Below are 22,707 nucleotides of genomic sequence, written 5' to 3' on the forward strand. Positions count from 1 at the left end.
CCACTGAAGAGGCAAATGTGTCAGCAGCCCCATCAATCAATATAATCAACATATAAGGAGCTTGGCTACCTTGGATAGCAGATAGACTCATTCCCCAACTACCCACATGTCTATTCGCATCAGTATATATGCTCAGTGTATTTTCAAATAAAACGTATGTTGATAGTCTGCACTATGTTTGTTTCCTTTCTTGTCCCGTTCTCGCACAGTTCACCCACAAGTTGCATTTCTCCATTCATTAACATGATAGGGGATTGGGAATAAATTCCAGCTACCTGCTATTTGGAGGAATCTGACTAGGTGTGTCATGATAAGGTGAGTCAGCACGGCGGGATACATTAGACCAAAAGAGGCTTGTCACTGCTTATCTGTGCCCTTGCACTGTAGCTGCATTTCTCTGATCCCTGGCATGGTAGGGATTAAAGTCGAGCTACCTGCTGGTGGGAGAAAGCTGACGAGGTGCATCATGAGAAGGTGGGTTAGCGTGACGGCATTAGGCCAAAAGGGGCCTGTCACCTCTTATGTGCGCCTTGCATTGTAGTTGCATTTGTTCGTTCACCGCCATAGTAGGGAATAAAGTACAACTATATATAAACAGCTAGTGGGAGAGGGGCTGTCTAGGTGCATTTCCACAGGTTGTACCAGTGGCATGGCCTGGGGCCAGGCCTGTCACAGCTTGCCTGCGGTTCATCAATCACCTCTCCCCCACTCACTGCTTCTGGCAGTGAAAGGTTTGAGGACCACGAAGCGAACTGGACTGCCAACTGGTCTCCCTTGGGAGTCAGTCAGTTTGTATACCAGAGGGAACACTTTGGTCTCCACTCAGTTCAGGCCCAACCATTTGGCCAACAGAGGGGCATAGATGCTTTTGGCAGGGTCACTCAAGACGTGGTTGCACCTCAGGATGAGATTGCCGACACCGTAGTGTGACCGGTCGTATTGAGCCTGTTGTCCAGCTCGAGCTTTTGCCAGGTTGGAACGGGCCGAGTCAATGGACACATCCAGCCGCGAGCGCAGTTCCACTGCATAGTCGGAAAGGCTGTCTTTAATGGCTCACACCTGGCTGCCAGTCCGCAGAATGCGGTCCATGGGGTTTGGCAGCTGTCTCCCGAAGTTAAAGAAAGTGGGCATGTATGTAGTCATATGGTTGACTGTGGACCATAAGAAGCCTATCTCAGTAAGACAAGCATCCCAATCCTGTTGCCAGGCAAAGGCCTCGAGCAAGGACTTGAGGTTTTGGTTAAACTGCTGTGAGACTGACCTGTAGGTGATATGTGGTCGTCTTTTGCTGCTTAATGCCAAAGGCGGCACACGCATATGCACCCACAAACAATTGGCTATGAAGTAGGATGCATTGTCTGTGGTCAGCTTTGCCAGAAAGTCGAAGTCACTAATGGCCTGCGTGAACTTGTCCCAGTGTCATAAATTCCGACAGATTAGAGAAAGAGAAGGACCTATTGCATGCATGCACAAACATTTGTAATTAACAATTGTACAAAACAGCCCCAAGCAAATGAACGCTGCACACACTTTAAAAGCAATTAAACTATACAATATATTATGAGGCGTCGACCAATGTGATACTTTTATTTCAGATCAGCTGCGCAAGACCTAGCCAAAGCACCACACGAGCGATAAGCTGATGATGAGTCTTATGTACTGATGATGACAATATGCAGAAATAGCGCTCATACTATTCACTCCTACTCGGAAATTCCTCACCATTCAGAAGTCGTCCTCGCTGATGTGTCACAATCTAGGAACAGCCGCCGTGGCACAAGATGGATGAGGTCATCAGGAGGCTGCCATTGCACAAGACTAGACCTGATGATCAAGTAGAAGGTAGACACCATAGCACAGGACGGACCTTGGTGTATGGTGACATGCTGAAGCCTGGGCTGGCCTTCGTAGCACAGAATGGGGCCTGAGCTGCAGTGGGAGCTTGCCCGGGTACTGCATTATGGTGCATTGCCGGTGGGTCCCCACTTGGGGCCAGGTCTTCTGAGCCACTCGCTGCCATTTCCAGAGCATGGCTGAAGACACTGCCGCACTTGCCCTAGGCCACATCACACATCGACTTGCGAGCTCATCACATTCTCCTTTTCTTCTTCACTTACTGCTTGCAGCCGTGTGCCACTTTTCCGTTCTCTTCTTTTTCTCTTTGATTTCCTGCCATTTCTTCCGACCAGCATTGTTGTTGCATTTGCAACGCACGCATGTATTATGCCTGTCACTCATGACACCCTCATTACGCATGCCATTAACTTCCGAAGGGAAGAAGTTCCACCCATGTTGCGAAGTGATCTGTGACAGCCAGAAGAAAAATGTAGCCTCACCAGCTCTTGAGAAAGGGTCCCATAATGTCACAGGCTGTGACTTGCCAGGGTAGCTGGCAAGTCCCAAGGTAGCTGGCAAGTCCCAAGGTAGCTGGCAAGTCCCAAGGTAGCTGGCAAGTCCCAAGGTAGCTGGAAAGTCCCAGGGTAGCTGGCAAGCTAGCAAGCCAAACCTTGTGACTTGCCAGGATTGCTGGCAAGTCGCAAAGCTTGGCTGAAATTGGCTGCGTGAGCCCAGGCGGTTTGCCTGCATGAGGCTTCACGCATTGGCATATGCGGCATGAGCAGACATAGTGAAGAGCATTATGCGTGGTGCCTTGTCAGGTAGCGGAGCGACACAACTTTTGGAAAGTCTAAAGGCCACTCGCATGTTCAGCCAACCGCGAGTCAAGGAAATATCTCACGGTGGCTTTCCTTAGACGGCAGGGTATTTCCACCTTGAAATGCTCCTGAGGAGCCTCCTCAAATGGGATGTAGCGCAGAAGAACTCCATCAGCAGGTACATATTGTGGGCTCACTGTACGTCCCCGCGCACGGCGTCGCCAAGTGGCTCCCGAGAAGTGGAGCCTCACGACGCAGCACGACGGCGCACGGCGATAGACCCACCGTAGGTTCAAGCACCGAGCTGAAAGGCCTGGCCGGCTCTGGCCGTACGCTTGGGCGCTCTCCCAGGAACACAAGGCGTCCAGGACAGTTAAGGCGTTTATTGATCACAAATGGCCAACACGTACCATACTGCACCCAAACACACGGAGTACACTCGGCGCCAGCGGTTCCCGATGGCAAGGAAGGCGGGTTACATGCCGCGTCGAACAATGGTTTGCGCACGCGGGCCGAAATGCGTTCGCAAACGCTACGTAGCGCTTCCCGTTACCGACAATGGTCTGCGATGGTTCGGACACGCAAAATATGATGCACTGAGCACCTGCAACTACCGCAAGGGCGGCACGCGAGCCACTCAGCAAGCCACACTTACGCAAGCTGACAAAGCCCGCGAACATCCCCAGGCCGGGGCATTGGGTACACAAATAGCTGGTCGCTCACGTAGCTTGCAGCTTGCCTCTTGTGACCGGCGCTCATCCCTGCCGCAGCACCACTCCCCCGCGCATGGCGATCGTCCCCAGTCGGGGCTTCTTCCCTACGTCACGCCCCATGACCCAATCGGAAGGCCGCGTAGCATGACGTCGCGGGACACAGTCGCGGCGCCCGGGGAAAACGGCACGCGATCGAGGAGCAGGCATTTGGGAGGGGTTTTCCTCGCAATGGCCAATAAGTCCGGAGCCTTAGGCACAGCAACGACTGCGCCCCAGTAGACCGAAGGAACTCCCACAATATCCAGTGTGCCCACAGCAATACCAGCTGTGTTGCACTCGGCACCAACAGCAATACCAACTGTCTGTGTGCGTCCGGCGACTTTGCCACTCCACTCCTCTTGTGAGCTTGGCTCTTTGAGCCCGTCAATGATTTGTAGGCAAACAAGATCGCTCTGCTGTGCCTTTAGATGCTTTTGTGTGCTGAAGACAATACTAGCAGAGGTAATGGGGTCCACCAGGTACATGTCATCTCCCGAGGCTAGTGACCTGAAGATCACTCCACCATCAAAAATCTCACCTTTTCAGCTATTAGAGACACAGGCTCCAGTCTCTAATGAGTGCGAGTGGGTGCCCTTAGAGTTATGGGAGACAAAGGTTTCAGTCTACGGAGTGCACAAGGTTCACATCTTTCAAACCCTTGTGAACTGAGTGCACAGTGTTTGCACCTTTCAAACCGTTAGACTGAGGTTCCACTCTCTACCGAGTGCAGGTGGGCACCCTTTGAGTCATGGGAGACACAGGCGCCAGTCTACTGAGCGCATGATGTTCGCACCTTTCGAACCGCTAGAGACTAAGGCTCCAAAATCTCCTGAATGTGAGAAGGTATTCATGCCTTTTGAACCATTGGAGACGGAGGATCGGGTCTCTACTGATGCCCGTGAACGAACATGCAAATGTGGCCGAGCAGGGTGGCTCCAATGTAATGCATGGAACAGTGAACGATGCTGGGGTCAAAGAGAGGCCGGTGGGCACATTCGTGCTGGCATCTAAGCAAGGTGGCTGGATGCGGCACGTCGGGCACTCAACTGCACTCGGGACAAAGAGGGGCCAGCAAGTGGAAACAGCAGGTCAGAGAGGCTAGTAAGCACCTGCTCCACATGCGTCCCAAAGAGCTGAAAAAGCTTGTAACTGCCGTGGCTAGGAATATGGTGCACATCCAAGGGGTCACCATCACTAAAGAGCACTCCAAGGCTTGGTCACTCCCGTAGGCAAAAAGCGGAGGGTTGCAAGGTGAACATACCTCATGCTGTCAGTGTCATCCACATCGAAGGACAATAAGTCCAAAACTCAACTTTAAGATCAAGCAGGGCAATAAGGCTTGGACTGAGGCTACTTGGCATGACATCGTTCTGTTTACTGCGCTATATAGTTCTCTATGTAGTTATATAGTTCCACGTTCCGTAAGGGAAGCGTACCAGGGGCCAGCAGAAAGTTAGGTGGGCCGATGAGATTAAGAAGTTTACAGGGACGACATGGCCACAAATAGTACATGACCGGGGTTGTTGGAGAAGTATGGGAGAGGCCTTTGCCCTAGAGTGGGCGTAACCAGGCTGCTTCTGCTGCTGCTGCTGATGATGATAGTTATACAAAGGACAATAAAAGAAACTGACACACATGTGCACAACTGTTGTGCACAAGTCGCACAAGTGTGTCAGTTTCTTTTATTTTATCCTTTGTGTGACAGTATAGCACAGTAAACGGACTGAGGGCTGGGAGGAGGCCTGCTCTGCTGCCATGCCGAAACCAAGTGGGGCGCCAGTTATGTGGAGATGGGTTTGCACAAGGCCTACCTTATGGTCAGAAAAGGGCACAACGCTCCTCCACTTTGCAATGCACAAAGGCGCTATGCAAGGGTTCGTCGACTCTCCAACTCAGCGCAGAGGAGGCTACAGAAGCAGGACCTCTACAAACACAGCTTTATTGACCCAAGATGCAACACAGTGTGACAGTTGCAGCGTTTGCAGGCAAAGGCTCACCACAAGGGTGATCGAGTATGCGTGCCCACTACATTAGAGACTACTGGGTCGCCGTCCACCGAGAATGAGGTTGTGGGAGCACAAGTCCCATGTAAACAACTTGTTGCATGCCTGTGAGCATCTGCCATGGCAGTGGAACACTCAGCAGAATAGAGCTCGGGTGGAAAGGGCACCTGGAGGCCGCCACCTGGGCGACTAATCAGTGCTCATGTGGTAACATGATACTGGGAGGGAGAAGCACGGTTTGCACTGGAAATTAGCTCCAGCATGCTAGCCTTTGCAACAGGCTAGTGTGCTATCCTGTTGCCACTGGGGTGGTGGTTATGAGAGATCAAGCTAAGCACCTTTGCAAGCTAGGGGATAAGGCTCAGGAAGGCACCTCTATCCGCACGCGATAGATGAACCAGGCTAGCGTTATGGTTGAATTTCACAACACAATTTCCATTCCACGTTCAGTAACCACACACGGATCATCTGCGGCTTCCTTCTAGGGCAGATGTGCACTGTCTGGTTGATGCTTGTGGCTGCATTTGGTGCAAGAATATGGCTTCGAGCAGGCACCGCTTATGCACAGTCACGAGCAATATACCCACATAATTTCTCCAGAAGGTGACGCTGAGTACGGGTAGCGCGAGGATCTTGTTGGGCTGACATGACGACTTCGCTGCAGCTGAATTCTGAATACTGCATATGCAGTGAGGGTAGCTACATGGGCTTGTTGATAGGTAATCTTGTAATTTGATGTAACGCAGGCAGAATGAAATGGACGTAGGAGGCACATGAGACAACACACAGCACTGAACAACCAGTTGCGAACAGCGGCTGTTCACGTGCACCGTGTCTCTTTGCACTGAACTTCGGAAACTACCGTTGCACACTCCAAAACAAATTTAAACTTCAGTATGTTCTTAAATTACAAAATATGTGTATTATTTGCTCCTAATAAAGACAGGTCAATAATGTTATAATGCATTAGATGCTTTCTTCATTACATTAAATGAATTATGCAATATTTGCCACAAAACCTGGCTACAAGCAACACTGGGCATCACACCAGTCGCATTGTTGAAATCACAATCATGTGAAATGGGCCCTCAAGAAAATCTTGTTGCGATGCATGCGACTGGGCCGATTTTTGTCGCTCCAGTCACAGCATGTGAAACAGGCTTCACCTGGAGCCTGTGAGGATTGAGGTATGCCCCGGCACCTTTGCACGGGCATTCACCTGTTCTGTTGCCCCTATGCCTCTCCCCTCTCTACTTTGACGGTTGTCAGCAGTGGCGCTCTACTTGTGGTGGTTTGCGGTGGGAGGGCACTGGCAGCTGTCTACGACATGAGTGCACGAGAGCTCTCTCTGTGACCAGGACCCGTATTCTGAAACGTTGACCTTCCGCAAAACTACCGTCTTGGCCACGCCTCCACCAACGGTGCACGCTGATTGGTAGTTTTAGCAAAACCGGAAAATAAACAGCACCATCTAGTAGTTCTGGCCTACATAATTTTAACGTCATGGGGTCGATGGGTGCTTTCGACATGTATTGAATAAATGAACATGGCCGCTATCCTGTACACGTTCGAAAAGCCGACGTTCATTTTCGCCTCCCACGATTGGACTAGATTAGCCTAGGCCGCGATATTGGCGCAGCGTGGACAATCGCACGAGGCGAAATCGAACATCGGCTTTTCGAACATGTACAAGATAGGGGCCCACGTCTTTTGGCATACGGTTGGTGGTGGAGTGAAGTATAGATATGATAGGTGGTAGTTTATAGTAGCCTTTTTGGTGGTGTCTTACACATGTTGTTTCGCGGCGATATTTGTTGATTAATATAAAATAAAACATTTCGCACTTCCTTATTGAATTTATTTTGCCTAAACCGACCATAACCAACCGTAGTTGGTGCGCAGAACTCGTACTGCGGCCACTACACTCGAAAACAACACACCCGAACCACTTTGCACTTGCACGATGCGCTCTCTCATGTGATGTGAAGCGTTCTATAGCACATGTTGGTAGTGCACGCTTACGTCACAGGTAAGCAGTCGCTTGATTTATCAAACGTGACTATCGTGGCAGCAAAGCTATCGTGGAAGGTGAACGTTCCAGAATACGGCCCCAGCACTGTATATGTACATGCTTTCCTATCATCCGCCGGCCCCTTTGTGTCTCGGACGTGAGCTCGCATACACTGCCTTTGCCCATACAGTGAGCACGTACCTTTTGTTTATCCTTTCCGGATGCTAAACTGAAGAGCAGTGCCTAGTGCTTGTGCATGGTCGAACTGTGCTGAGCCGCACTTATCGGAGGCCCAAGCCAAAGGAGATTGCCCAAGTTCTCATGAGTTGGCCCATTGGTTATCATGAGAGCAAGCAGCATAGCTGCGGGGACTTTTCCCAGCGGCACGTTGCACAAGCCTGTGCTCTTGCAGTGGTGTGCTGTCGGGCGCTCCTGTCTGTACATTTGCCCCTGATGGGGGAACCAAACGATTCCCGCGAACCCTGGGACTGGGCGTTTGTGCAATGTTCAGTGCCACTGAAGATAATTTCTGCCAATTCAGGGGTAATACTGTGTTGCATGCGTAGTGCTCAGTAGTCAATTTGCAGTCTGAGCGTACGCACAGCAGTGTGCTACAGTACAAGAGGCGACTGCTGACACAGCACTGTGGCCCGCTAGGCTCAAACTCGTGGTGGTCGGTACTCCTGTGACACTCCACAGAGCCCCACAAGCTCTCAGTCCACTTACACCACCACTCTCTTCTCATGCAGTATTATCAGTGGTTAAATACACGAAGAAATTAAAACTACAAAAAGCTCTGATATTCTTCAACTCTTTGAGAGTAGTTAAAGCTTTAATTTCTCTGGGAAAGCATAAGAATCCTACAGTTAATGACCTATTTTTTTTATCGTGCACCATGTATGCATATAACCAGCATGTTCTAATATGTTGAATACTTGGGCACAGGAGCATTGCGGGCAACATGTTTGTAGATGAAATTGCTATGTCTATAACAACGAAAGCCTGTAACTCTTCTGTAGCTATCCCTGCCGCAGACTTGAAGCCATTCTTGTGAAAAAAATTCAGAAGTTTTTGGCAATCCATTTGGTACACTCAAATCTTGAATACACTCCATCTAATTAAGCCACATTTTGGAAACTGGCTGTCAATAACTAAAGTGCGACAAACTGATGTCTTGTTTTGTCAACTGAGGATAGGGCACTTATATGGTACCCTTTCTTACCTGTTGACTAGTGGTGAACCTCCCCTCTGTGGTAGATGTGGCAAGAGGCTGACTGTACTCCATGTCTTGCTTGAGTGTTGGGAAGCAGAAGCTGAACGAAAAAAGCACATTCGTGTAGGTTACCATCAGCATAGTCCCCTCCATCCAGAAATGTTTCATGGCAGAGAACCATGTTTCCAAGCTGGAGCAGTTCTAACTTTCTTGTGCAATGTGTTACTTGTCAGCCCAAGGGATTCGTAGCACATCCTCTCACCAAAGGCTGCTGCTGCAATAGTAGCATTCTATAGAGCACGTGCCTACAGGCCTTTGCATTAAAAGGTTTATCTGGTGAAGTAGTGGTACTGTTGGCATCTTTGTTCCAGTATATCCCTTCGAAGCACATCTTTTATGTTCATGGCGCACCTCACAAGTCATTGTCATAATTCTAATATATATAGGTGAAAGCCTTGGATGGCTCATGAGTCGAAAGATCTGATGTCCGGCATTATGGCATTAAAATTTATAGAGAGTTGAGCTCTTGACATTTGGTGGGAGTCGAGCCCACTATCTGTGGTGCTAATTAAGGTGAAGGTAATTGAGACCCATGACCTTTGGTGGGAGTTGAACCTACGACCTTTGGTGTGAATTAGGCCATTAATTTGTTTATAAGAAAGCATGACACTGACGTGAACAAGAAACATTAGTACAACCAGTGGCGCGAATTAAGGAAAAGTTCATTAAGGCACTCGAACCCAAGACCTTTTGGTGGGAGTTGAACCCACTTGGAGGTATGGGCAAACTGGCCATATCTCCAAATTGGATTCCAATTTACATATCGAAGGTCGACAGTCGGCGCCACAACCTGTGGTGTTAATTAAGGTGAAGTGAATTAAGACACAGTTAATTAAGATACAGATAATTAAGGCACTCATTAATTAAGGCAGTTAACCGGCCTCCCCAAGTTGGCTTCCAGTGACATTGTGAAGGTCGAAAGTCGAACCCACTACCTTTGGTGTTCATTAAGGTGAAGTTAATGAAGGCACCATTAATTTAGATATAGTTAATTAAGGAACTGAAACCTACAACCTTTGGTGGGAGTCAAACCCGCGACCGTTGGTGTTAATTAGGGTGAAGATAATGAAGGTATACTTAACTAAAGCTTTAACTAAACCGTACTTTTCTGCATATAACCTGAACCCCCAATTACAACAGCCCAGAAAAAAAAGCAATCTTGGAAGATGCTTAAGCTTCGCCTTTAAGAGCAAAATGCGACAGCGTTCAAAGATCCATGACTGCTTCTCACACTTACCAGCAACTGAAGCTTGTGTAACCGTTATGTTTACCTGGAAACGCTGGTGGCATATGCTATGCACAAAGGTGAGCTTTCTGGTTCTCTCTCCCCCCCACAGTGGGCGCCACCACTGCCACACAGAGGCGAGCACCCTCTTAATAGCGTTGCGAGGAATTGAGCGGGGCATGCCACTCTTACTAAGACAGACCTCAAACGGCAGCTGGAAAAGGGGTCTGTGTTTGAGTTTTCGCGAAACAGAATTATGTTTTCTTGTATATTTAAATTACAATCCGACGCTATTATGTCTGTAGGCTGTGTGTAAGTGGTACTTTATCAATTTTCTGGCGCGTTTTACTTTGAGAAATTCAATTAGTTCAGTAACGCCTTTGTGCCACGCAGACGGCCTGTGTGATTCGGGATGATTTTTTTCTGACGACGGCGACGCCGACACCGGATTTCCTGCGACACAGGCCCACAAATTCATTATCGCGATATTGTGGGCATTCAGAGGGAGATAAACCAACAACAAGAAATCACCGAAACACGTTTATTTTCACGATTCTGCAGCGTGGCAGAGAATTGACTGGACTGTAGCAAGCATGCACGAGGCTCCATGCACAGAGTCCGCAGATGTGCCCACAAGCTGTGCGTGCACTGCACGATGGCTACGAAATGACGCTTACAAGGGTCGCGCCAATGGCTTTCCTATTTGTGCCGGCCAAGATTGCTCGCATTTTTTTAGAAATTCCAAACTGCCGCTGAGCGATCATGTTGCCATTCACTTCGCCGTAGTCTACAAGCTTTATCTTGAACACTGCTAAAAACTGTCCCCGCTTGCCGCTACTTCGTGCTTACCAGACAAAAACATAATCACAAACGAGGTCGACCGGAAGCACACACACATGAAGAAACAGGGACAAGAAAAAAAGATGTGAGCAATCGCATTTGGATACCGATACGGTTTTGGCTATGTGTTCGACAACGTGCATGCCATAGGCTGCCTGACGATGATTCACATTGTGTAAAAAAACACAATTAAGACAAGGGGTAACTTTGGCCTGCTTTTTTCTAGAAAATATCTCTACTTATATTATGGTTTATACGGTACCTTCGGCCAGTGGCTTGGTACCCCCCCTCTCCCTCTTTGTAGATGCATTCACACAACGGAAGGGATTGTGGATGAATCAGTCAAGCAAAATGTGATGTGAATCAGATTACTTCGCACCTAGCATTCACGTGACAGAGGATGACTGTGCTGATGGAGTAGCCCTCACGTGAGCAACAGCAACGAAGCAGACATGACCAAGCTGGAAATCCCAACAATGGAGTGCCATGGGAATGGGTGACATACAAGTCTGCCGGTGCTGCGTGCACTAACCACCAACTGCTAAACACAAGATGGTGACCCATAAACAGGAGGAGAATGGGCGAGCATATGGAGACTATGAAGAAAGTGAGAAAGGAGCTTTAACATGTATGGGTGGGGCGGGGTGCCCTAGGAGATGACAAAACTTTGAATGGCAGCGAACTTGCCTTGATGTGTGGCTTCACGGCAGTGTATGCTCCACTGCAGTCAAGCCACACCTCAAAATGAAATTCGCATATAACCCATACTCCGACCTTACTGTCTCTTTAAATTTTTGGTGCGGATATGTACACAAAAGGTTGAGTTATTTTAGCATACACTAAAGAGGAAGGAGGCGAAGGCCTGCGTGCTCACAAGCCATTTAATAAATTAGTTGACATTCTCATTCGACTGTGTTGTTACTTCCTATTACTTGTTTTCTCCCACCAGAGGTTGTGGGTTTGAGTGCCTTAATTAACTTTATTCTAGTTAACTACGTTAGTTAACTTCACCTCAACACTAAAGGTCGTGGGTTCGACCATCAATAGCGGCACCATCAGTTTTGGTGCCATTGAACTTCAGTCTCATCAAAAGTCAAGGGTTCCACTCCTACCAAAGGTAATGGGTTCGAGCGCCTTAATTAAGATGGTAATTCTTTAAATCAGCAGTCAGGTTTGAAGTATTTTTTTTTTCCCCGAATAAGCATGCATTATTTTGCTTATTCAACTATCTATAGTGCAGAAAATGGCTCATTTTATATTTCGGCAGGTAATTTTTCTCATAAAATGTAGTACAAGTGCTAGTCACGCCAGCAGTGATAAGTAACTAATGAATTGCTGAATTGAGTAAAGCTTTGGTGGAATTTGTGTAGCTAAGTGAGAGACCTGTGCAATGAACTAGGATAAATGCAATGTGATAAATATTAAGAAAGTAATGTTTGAAAAACTAAGCAAAGAAATTTGCAAAACTAAGCAAATTTCTAATTTTGACCAAATTTATTTGCAAAATGAGCTGTAAATGCAAACATTTTTCATCAGTTTTTCTTTTTGTTCTAGTTTGTTACACACATCTCTATGTGAGGAATGAGTGTGCAAAGTTTAATGTCTAAATGTTTATTGAAAAAAAAAGTTATCAGAGTTTGTGTAACATGAGGTGGAGCAAAATCTTGTTTTGAGGAAAAACGTAAACAAATATTCAAACCATGTGAAAGATATCAAAAACAACATACAGTTACCTAAAATGCACCAGCTTCATAGCTGGAGCCCCCAGGAGATGATGCACTGGGGTCTCCATTTGTTCATGTGGCTGCTCGGCGACACTATTAAATAAAAGTATTTTGAACAATATTTATGTAAAAGAAATAATACTAATTTTTTGTTTTTTGCGACATGAGGGTATGGGTTGGAAAACTCACTAACTCCCAAACTGAGTTTTCAATGTGGCCTACCACCTTAACTCTATCTTAATTAACTTGCCCTTAATTACCACCAAAGTTTCTGGTTTCGACTCCCACCAAAGGTGGTGGGCTTGAGTGCCTTAATTAACACTGAACGTCGTGGTTTTGACTCCCACCTATGGTCGTCAGTGGCACCATCAATTTTAGTGTCATTGAATTTTGGTGCCATAACACTGGGCGGTCAATATTTCAATAATGCCAGACAATGGACTTTTCGATGTGGGAGCCACTTAATGCCTTCGCTTTAAGATATTGTAACGGTGTAAGAGATTTGCACCGGTATTTCATTAAACACAATATTAACACAACGTTAAACAAAACACAATCGAAGCGAGGGCTCCGAACCACAGCATTGGAAAACAGTTGACCTCATCTTCTGTTTTCACGCTGCCGGCACATACCACACTACAACATTATGGCCCTGCACTACAAAAGTATTTAAGCAATCACAAAAGTGTAATCAATTACCTTTTACGCTACTTTCCTCCCAACCCTTCTTGACATTGCACAAATGCACTATATAATAAAACGAATTGGCCTGGCTTCCAGTGCATCTTCTGCAGCCATTCACACATTTGTCATCACTAGCAGTATTTTTTTTAAATTTCTGTCAGTCATCTTCTATTGTTTTCTTGTGAAGACACCAGCAGCAAGACTGAAAACTTGCTCAGTGTGCATGCTGATGGGAAGGGCAGGGCTGTAACAGACAACCTCGTGTACAAGATTTTTACAAGACAACCTCGCGTACAAAACTATTTTTCCTAAGACGCTCTCTAAAATTCGCTACGCCTCCTGTGCGTTTTCTTTCTTACAATGCCATCATTCGACCAATGTTGGAATACGCAATTGTCATATGGGATCCCTTTACTAAAAGAAACATTACTAAACTAGAAAAAGTTCAAAAAAGGTCAGTACGATTCATATATAATTCGTATGGCCGCACTTCAGTTACGGAGCTTCTCAAGAGAAGTGGATTGCCACCTTTAACACAAAGGAACCAAACATGCCGTTTAAAGTTTTTATTTCAGCTCATAAAGGGGCACTACAACATTGATACATCACGCTTTATCACTTTCTCTACTGGTTATGCTACACGTCATCGACACTCACAGACAATAACACCGTTAATTACTAAAAAGAATTGCTTCAAATTTTCCTTTTTCCCCAGAACTATTGTTGAATGGAATAATCTTACTGATGACGTTGTAACTCAATGCTCATTGCCATTATTTGAGTCGCACCTATGTTTATGTAGCGAGTGATTTACTGTGTGTTATTCAGTAACTGCTTGCATTTGTACATCGCGAGTGACCTATGTTATGTATCGCTGTATATTTACTTGGATGTTTTTCACTTTGTATGCACCCTGCTAAGGTCCTGGAAACAGGACCGCAGTATCATTTCACTTCACTTCACTTTATTACCTTAAAAACCCCATTAGAGGGGTATTACATAAGGGGTGGTTAATAAAATAAACATTAGAAACAGGCGTTCATCTTGAGATATGGGTGACAACAGCTTCAGTAAAGGCAGATGGGCTTGTAATGGCTGCGATGGCGTGTGGAAGGCCGTTCCAGTCCCTCGATGCTCGAATAAAAAATGGTGCCTGAAAAGTGGTGGTCCGGGCGCGTGCGCATGCAACTTGAAGCGGATGACCGGTGCGATGAGATATGTATGTAGGGGGCGTGATGTGCGGTGGGTGATTTAGGGAGCTGAAAAAAAATGAGCGGAAGAGAGAGAGGGTGGCAACCTGTCGACGGACAGAAAGCGTTTCCAAGCCAGAGTGCGCTTTCATCGATGAAATGCTGATATCGTATGAATATGAAGATTGAATGAACCTAGCAGCGCGATTTTGCACAGCCTCAAGTGCATTTATGATATAAATCTGATGCGGATTCCAGATGGGAGATGCATATTCAAGTTTCGATCTTACAAATGATTTATAGGCCAACGCTTTTACTTGTTGTGGGGTATGACGCAGATGTCGTCTAAGAAATCCCAGTGATCTATTAGCAGCTGAGATGATGTTAGTAGCATGCAAGCGCCAGGACAGATCACAAGATAGGATGACACCGAGGTATTTGAATGATTGGACTGATTCTATTGGAACATCAGCAATTAAATAGGTAAATGTGTGGGGGTTATGGCTGCGAGTGAAGGACACGAGTTTACATTTGTTAGGATTTAGGTTCATCAGCCGACGATTACACCATTCTTGTACATTATTGAGATCGTTCTGGATGAGTGTGTGGTAAGAGGTGTTAGTAACTTTGCGGTAGATTACGCAATCATCTGCAAACATGCGAATGTTACATAATACATGCGTTGGTATATCGTTAATGTAAATTAAAAAAAGAAGTGGTCCCAAGACGGATCCCTGGGGGACGCCTTATGTTACGAGGAGTCTGCTAGAATAATGGTTATTAACACAAACAAACTGAGAGCGGTTAGTCAAGAATGCGTCTATCCATTTTAGTACGTCGGGGTGTAAATTTAACTGAGACAATTTTAGCAGCAAACGTTTATGGGGAACTGTGTCAAATGCTTTTGCAAAATCCAGGAATATGGCATCAGTCTGAAGGTTACTGTCAAGGTTAACATGCAGGAGGTCGTGAAGGAAAATTGCCAGCTGTGTTTCACAAGAGTAGCCTTTTCGAAATCCATGCTGACAAGGGTGAAAAAGACGGATTGAGTCTAGAAAGTTCATGATATGCGAGTATATGACGTGTTCCATGATTTTGCAGGGGACACTAGTTAATGATATAGGGCGATAATTTAATGGGGTGTCTCTGTTGCCTGATTTGAAGACTGGAACGACCTTGCCCACTTTCCAGTCGGATGGTAAGATGCCTGTAGAGAGTGACTGTGAAAACAACAAAGTTAGGTACGCAGCAGATACATGGTTAATATTTTTTAAGAGATTGGAATTAATATCATCTACACCTGCTGACGATGAAAGCTTGATGTTATCAATAATCGAAGTGATTCCATCTGCCGAGAATATAATTGGCGACATACGCGCAGTTATGTTAGTAGATGTGGGAAGATCTAGAGTTGAAGTCTCGTTAGTAAATACAGAGAAAAAGGCTGCGTTAAAAATGTCAGCACACTTGCCGTCGCTGACCACTTCACCATGTGCATTTAACAACGACAGAAAGCTGAGCTAGTTGGTAAGGATTCATAATGCAAAATAGAAGTGAGGCGTGCAGACAGGACACAAGAGTAGAGAAGTGGACAACACGAACGCCGACTATCAACTGAAGGGAGCACTGAGGCGAAAAATGAAAGAAGACACAGAACTCATCTGCGCATGCTCAGGAATGGTAACACCACGTGTCAATCGGGTGTACCAGCACGTGTACCAGCACGTATACTTATGGGGACGTCATTGCTCCAGTCTATTTGAGGAAAGTTAAAATCACCAAAAAGGAGGATTTCTGCTTGCGGGTGTTGATTACTAAGGTCACTCAAACTGTTATTAAGTTTAAATGAGAAATCTGGAATATTATTCGGAGGCCTGTAGCAAACACCTAGAATTATAGTATGGGGGGAAGCATGCATAATTAGCCATAATACTTCAAGATCAGAAGTGTTTTTGGCTACGGAGCACAATAACTGCTCCTATAACTGCTATAGTAAATAAATAAATAAATAAATAAAGATTGAGGTTACTCAATGCCGCGATGCTCGCGCCTGGTCCTAGGCAGCTCGGCCGCTCGACTTACAACGCTGGAGAGATACTAGCGTTGTGACATCAAGTGTTTGCGATCATCGAATGAGATCTGTTTATGTTTGCCTCTGCACATGTGACACCATGCTTTTTAATTTAATTACTAAGTGTATGTCAACTGCAATTTATGTGGCCAATAATACTACAAACCTTCGTAATGTTGTCTAATGCTTTGTTATCATTATTAATGCTTTGCCTTTCGGGCAAAACTGAGACTTTTTTACTCATAGAACAAATACTAAAGACAATGCATTACGGCTACCAAAATTTTGAATGCTGTGCCAGATTTTGCTTGATTTCTTGGACATGATATGCACACAATGTTGCAAATTTACAACAAACATGGCAGCAGTGAACAACAGTTTGTCAAACAATCTGTGACCGTCGTCTTAATTTCACGCAAATTTAAAGTGAAGCTTCTTTTACTGCGTTCAGTGGGTTTTCACGACGCATTGGCCAGACTGTATAGAGATAAGTTTGCTGAAACCGTAGTCTGTCTGTGGAGGACACTATCCACTGTGGCAGTGGTGTGGGGAGCACACGCGCCCATCTTCCCCTGCGCCGTCGTGTCGAGAGCCGGCATAGACAGGGGAGAGGCGCACTATGCCCTCTCCCGATTCTCCCTCGCTCTCGCGACGCGCCCTTCCTCCCCGACTCGCGGGCGGGTAGCTGATGGGCGAGGAGGACATTCCCCTCGCCCAGGTAAAAAGGTACAAAACAGCGCGACTGGGAGAGACCCCCTCTCTCTGAGGCCGGACCCCTAACCTGCCGGACTGGAGTACCTGCCGCAACCCGTGAGTGACCACGTTGCCTGACTATCCCGGGCAACGAGGCCAGCCTATTTACTACTATTACTGAGAGGACGTCCCTCTGTGAGTGTTCGCTATTGCTAATAGCAATAGACGTTATTACCGTTGACACCGCTGGTTGCCTTATTCATTCGAACCCGGCGTAGCCGCGATTTCCGCGCTACGGGTTGGGAGTACCACGAAGCGACTGTGTGGGGCTAGATCCGGAGCTCACCTTCAGCCCTAGCCGCACGCAAAGTGGAACCCCCACAGTGGACACTGGGGCATCACAGGCTTCACCTCGTACCACCGACATGAATACGCTGTCAACATGACATGAAATCGTATCTTCGGTCGTCGACTTTCAAATTCAACAAAATGATTTCTTTTCATTGAAATTAGTTTTTTCCAATTGCCCGATCATCCGGAAATCGTTACGGCCCCTTTCGTGTAAGAAAAAAATACGGTTGACGACTGTACTTACTTGCATAAATGTTGAATTTCAGCATGACGAAATTTCAATATAGCGAAGCAAAGTGCCGAATGTACTGACTTCTTTATCTCAAGGTTTAACTGTATATCTTAATTCCTGTATGGGGTAAATCAACAAAGAACTATGCAGTTCAACGAATTTTAAAAAGTACTCAAATGAAACCAGTATCAAGCAAACAGTGAGAAAAGGGAACAAATGCAATAAATGTTCTCTGATCTTTCCAGACACGTGTGCACAGCTTTACTTTCAGTCCACTGCAATTAGTGTGTGTACTCTTGGTGACGGCATTCCCAACCTCAAGGCTTGTGCAAATATCAGAATTGTGATTCATGCCGAATAATTTCGAATAAAATAGTTCAATACAAGGGTGTGAAATTGAGCTTGTTGGTACCGATTCATGGTGAAAGAAACAGCACAAGAATAATGGCACGAGAAAGAAAGCGCTTGTCCTGTCTTGTCTTTCTTGTCCAGTTATTCTCGCAATGTTTTTTACCATGAAACATTGTGAATAGTTTTGGGGTTTGCGTAAAACCTTGGTGCAATTGCCAGAGGTTGACAAATCTATAAAGTTGGTTCTTTACATGCAAGGAAGAAAACAAATTGATTGCTGGAGTTGGGTTTATTTTCAAATTGCTGTTATTCAGATATTTTCATGCAAAAGTGCAAGATCTGCACTTTTTACCATGCTAGTTACAGAAAATTTATTTATAGACTTTTGCTCACTGCTGTGCTTCACTCTGCTAGAAATTTTGCGATGGTAATGGCAGCAGGAGCACTTTGCATTTGCCCCTCATCGCACTGTCGTGAATGTGCAAATCATCTTGGTGCTTTTCATCTACGTGCATTCTGTACGGCAAGCGCACAGATGAACTCGGTAGGCATGTACGCTGCTTCTGCAGCCCTGGCTTTAGTCTGTGCAGATGATTTCAAGTCCGATCACCGATGAGTGGCAAACTTCCTGCGGTGGTATGCCGCCCACTGCCACACCTTTGGATGCTAGGCATAACAAGTGCTGCTTCACCACCTGTTGTCCGCCCAAAGTTACAGTAGAGTGCCAAGTGGACAAAGATCTACTTGCAGCTGCCGTACAGCTCTCAGGAAGCTGAGAAACCATCTCGCTAGCGGGTCATGTCTGAAAAATCGAGCCAGACACCTTGCAACATCTGAAACTTTGACAGCCATCATACATTGGTTCAATAGAGAAGGCGGTTGGGCCACGGGACCAATGTTTGAATAATCAAGCATGTGCAAAAATCAATCGGTGATGGTTTAATAATTTGTCTTTAGCTTGTCTTGACTATGAGCCATGTGGTGCGACTTGCTCATCATAACCGAAACTGTCAATTATACATGTATTTAAGTTTATATTCATTCACTTCGAATACTTCAAAAGCTGAAGTTGGAGTCAATGCAAGTATCGAATAACATAATATTCGTGCTAGCCTACTAACTGTTCAGCACAATGCGTTGGCGGGCTAGTTGGTGCGAATCCATGAATACTTTGTTTAGCGCAAAACGACAGAGACAAGAAAGACGACAGGACAAGCGCCTTGTCCTGTCGTCTTTCTTGTCTCTGTCGTTTTGCGCTAAACAAAGTATTCATGCCTACTAACTGTACCCAACTGTTGTTTGCATACCCAGCCAGTTCCATTGCTCAGCACAGCATGCTTGTGCTATTACAGCATTGGTTTGGTTGTCCTTGGCTATTTCATACTGCTGCACAAATTGCTGTGACTTTCCCAAAACTGAATGCATGTTGTATCACAGGGATGCCTCAATGATGGCTATGCGAAGGAGAATACATGGTCTCACACCGGAGGAGATTCGCAACCTAGCCAAAGAAGAACTCGAACTTCCCGTTAGTCGAGAAGACTTCGAAGAGGCCATACACAAGATCAACAAATCTGTCAGCCGGGAGGATCTGGAGAAGTATGAGAAATGGATGTCGGAATTTGGTTCAACATAATTGCCTGCTGACAGCAACTAAAGCCCTTGATTGAGTTGGTGCCAAGTTTGGACACGCGCTAAGCTTGGCAACCTCTCCACTCAAGTGATCACCAGTGTGGTTCTCACCCAAGCCTACTTTTTGTCAAGCATTTTATACATGCAGTAGAACCTTGTTAATATGTAGTTGGCGGGGAACATGGATCAGGTACACACTAAGCATGTGCTATTTAATCAACAATGTCAGATGAGCAGCAATGACCTTGCCGGCAAAAAAGAAAGAAAGGGGAACTACATCTTGATTCTCACTGAAACATACACACAGACAAGTTTTATTCGTGAGCAGACAGCAAAATATATAGGGTTTTTAATTGCCGCTATGGTGGCCTTGCAGCGACGATGGCATCCTCAAACCCGACAAGGTTGCGAGCCAGTTTCTGCATCAAGCCCCGCTTCTTTGCAAATGCCCTCAAGGCAGTCAACGCACGCGCTTTGTCGAATATGGAAGGGCCATCATCCACTTCCACGTCATCCACAATGACGACTTCTAAATGCCAGAAGCCAACAGAGCAGCAAACATGTTATGGCTACTATTTTGTGATGTCACTATCAGTGGCAACTGCAGTCCGGCTAAAGTCCATTCACCATAATTTCGTTATGTATGGTCTGCATGCACAAAATTTCGCTGATTCTGCACTTGTACGTGCTGAAATATGTAGTAAATACTATGCACTAACCGTTTGGCATGCGGTAAGCAACTACAGCTTAAGCGGTCAGCCAGTACATTAGATTCAACGATGACAGGGTGGCAAATTCATTGTGACTATATTTAAACCGAAATTACTAATTAAGTGGGTACTTATTAACAAGGTTTTACTGTACTGTGAAATTCACTGTTTGCTAGAGCATCTTATCGATCATTCTTTGGTGACCTGTCAGACAAGGAGTGGTGTCATGACACTTGCTACAGCAGTGTCAAAGCACTTAATGCACCTTAACCACCCAACGTCATTAAAGTGTTATCACACTCAGTATAAGCTACAATGCGCAAGTGCTTTGGCACATGCTTTCACTTTGTAGCTCATATTGAGTGCTATAATACCAGACTTTGTCTAAGTCAGAACAAAAGCAGAGCACTGGCAGAGTCTTCTCCTTCAGAACGAACTTCCATGGCTTCTGTAATCTTCTATGTGCACTTGTCCCTGCTACGGCAAATAATGATGCAATAATAAAGAAACGGCGAGCACAGACACTTTCCAGAAAGCAGGGACAGGTTGCTGTCGGCTTCCTTGTGGACTAGACCGTCATTTAGGCATCTGCTTGTCTAATCTAAGTAGTTAGTAGTTCCTGCCCCATGAGAGTGAGATCCGGCATGCCATGCCACACACACATTGAATGCACCAATGGGTGATGCATGCTGCAAAGCCTTTTTTGGGTTGGCAAGTTTTCCTGCATGGCTGTGCTAGCTTCATGGGCGCAGTCCTGGCAAAGGACTGAAAAGGCCGCAGCAGAAATTGGCAGTCATTCTTATATACGTGTCGTATTGCACAGGTTGAAGGTCAGCCAGCGAACTAGTGTTGCAGTTGTCATGACTGCCCCCGTGAAGCTAGCACACCTATGTAGGAAAACTTGCCTCCCCAAAAAAGGATCTGCGACTTGTACCACCAATCATCGCAGATGGTACATTCAATATGCACGCAGCATGGTTTACCAGATCCCACTCTCATGGCGCAGAGACTAAGGGTAGCTGCCTAAATGACCACCTAAGAGAGCACAATGACAGAACTTTTGTGTCCGCACACAAAAACTATCATCATCAATGGCTTATACCCACATAAGCACTAATACCCCCGTATGCAAGCAAAAAATGCAATGGCTCATAGCCCCATAAGGTAGATGCTACAAGCACTCAACAAAGTGTAGTGTACAGTGCTTACATTTTTTGGAATCACGCAAACGATATACAGAACAGCATGTCGAAAACTGTCAACTACCTCAGAAAAACGTAGTTGAGTAGTGTTGAGCAGGAGTTGTGATGGGGAGGCAACGCGTGGTTAGGACACTTGAAGAGCAGCTTGCTTATGAAGTGCAATGGTGCAAACTTAGACAAGAGTACGATTGACAGCGCACGGCAAACATCGCTGAAGATGGTGCCTGATAGGCCGAGCTTGAGCAGCAGGCCAGCCGTCGAGACGACTTGTGTCATGAATTGGAGAATGCGGCGAAGGGACACAAAAGTCTCTTTGATGTCGAAATGCCATGTCGAAAGGTTCATGGCTACTCACTTTGTGTGGGTTAGTTGCGATTACACTGTCCCTCTGGTTGTTGTCGGTGATTTCAGTGTGGGTGTGTCGGGACCAAAAAGGGAGTGGTTTACACATTTTATATTGGAGACATTTCGTTTGCGATGCCACACTGATCTGGCCAAACCAACCTGCCAGTGGTACAAGTGCATCGATTTAACATTGTCAACGAATATGTCTGCAGTTGCGAGTATGCCGATCAGTGTACATCATTATGACCTTAGTTACTAAGTGAGAATGAGGGATCCAATAAAGCCTTTACCACAAGCTTTCTTACCACAATGTCTACAGCTCCACTGGTCATCCACCTTCACAGGGTGGAATGGCCTTGAATTTTTGTTCATTATTGCACTATTATTTGTCGTAATAGGGACACGTGCACATAGGAGATTACAGAAGCAGTGGAAATCCATTCTGAAGGAGAAAACAGTCTGTTCTTACTGACTGAAGAACTCTGGTAACTTGCACATGAACCTTAGCCATATTGATGACATTGTCATCTGTTTTCTGCTGATAACTTGTTATGTATTCTGTTAACCTTTCAATATATATGCGCCGGTTGGAACTAGCACCCTGTTTCTTTACCTCTGGCCTGTTCTCTTTGCATGTTTATTTTCATCCTGTAGACTGGCACTCGGGAAGTGTACCTAACTTGATTAACCTCCATGCAATTGCAGGCTTGGTTGTTAGCAAATATCATGCATAAAAACAAGTGTAAACAAACAGTTTGCTCATG

General features: G+C 45.9%; 1 protein-coding gene across 8 annotated transcripts in view; it reads left to right on the forward strand.

Moving 5' to 3' along the window:
* Kat60 (Katanin 60) overlaps positions 1-22,707 on the forward strand; it is a 174,777-nt gene that overhangs the window by 139,356 nt on the left and 12,714 nt on the right. For 4 of the 8 annotated variants that reach the window (XM_070539324.1, XM_065450113.2, XM_065450111.2 and 1 more), the window contains exon 10: positions 19,492-19,653. In XM_070539324.1, coding sequence (XP_070395425.1) covers positions 19,492-19,653 — 162 coding nt within the window. Of the gene's footprint in view, positions 1-19,491; positions 22,537-22,707 lie in introns of those variants that run through there. The other 4 variants (XR_010569027.2, XR_010569026.2, XM_065450116.2 and 1 more) reach the window with 2 other exon arrangements.

The sequence above is a fragment of the Dermacentor albipictus genome, chromosome 5 (genome assembly GCF_038994185.2).
Source record: "Dermacentor albipictus isolate Rhodes 1998 colony chromosome 5, USDA_Dalb.pri_finalv2, whole genome shotgun sequence".
Lineage (NCBI taxonomy): Eukaryota > Metazoa > Arthropoda > Arachnida > Ixodida > Ixodidae > Dermacentor > Dermacentor albipictus.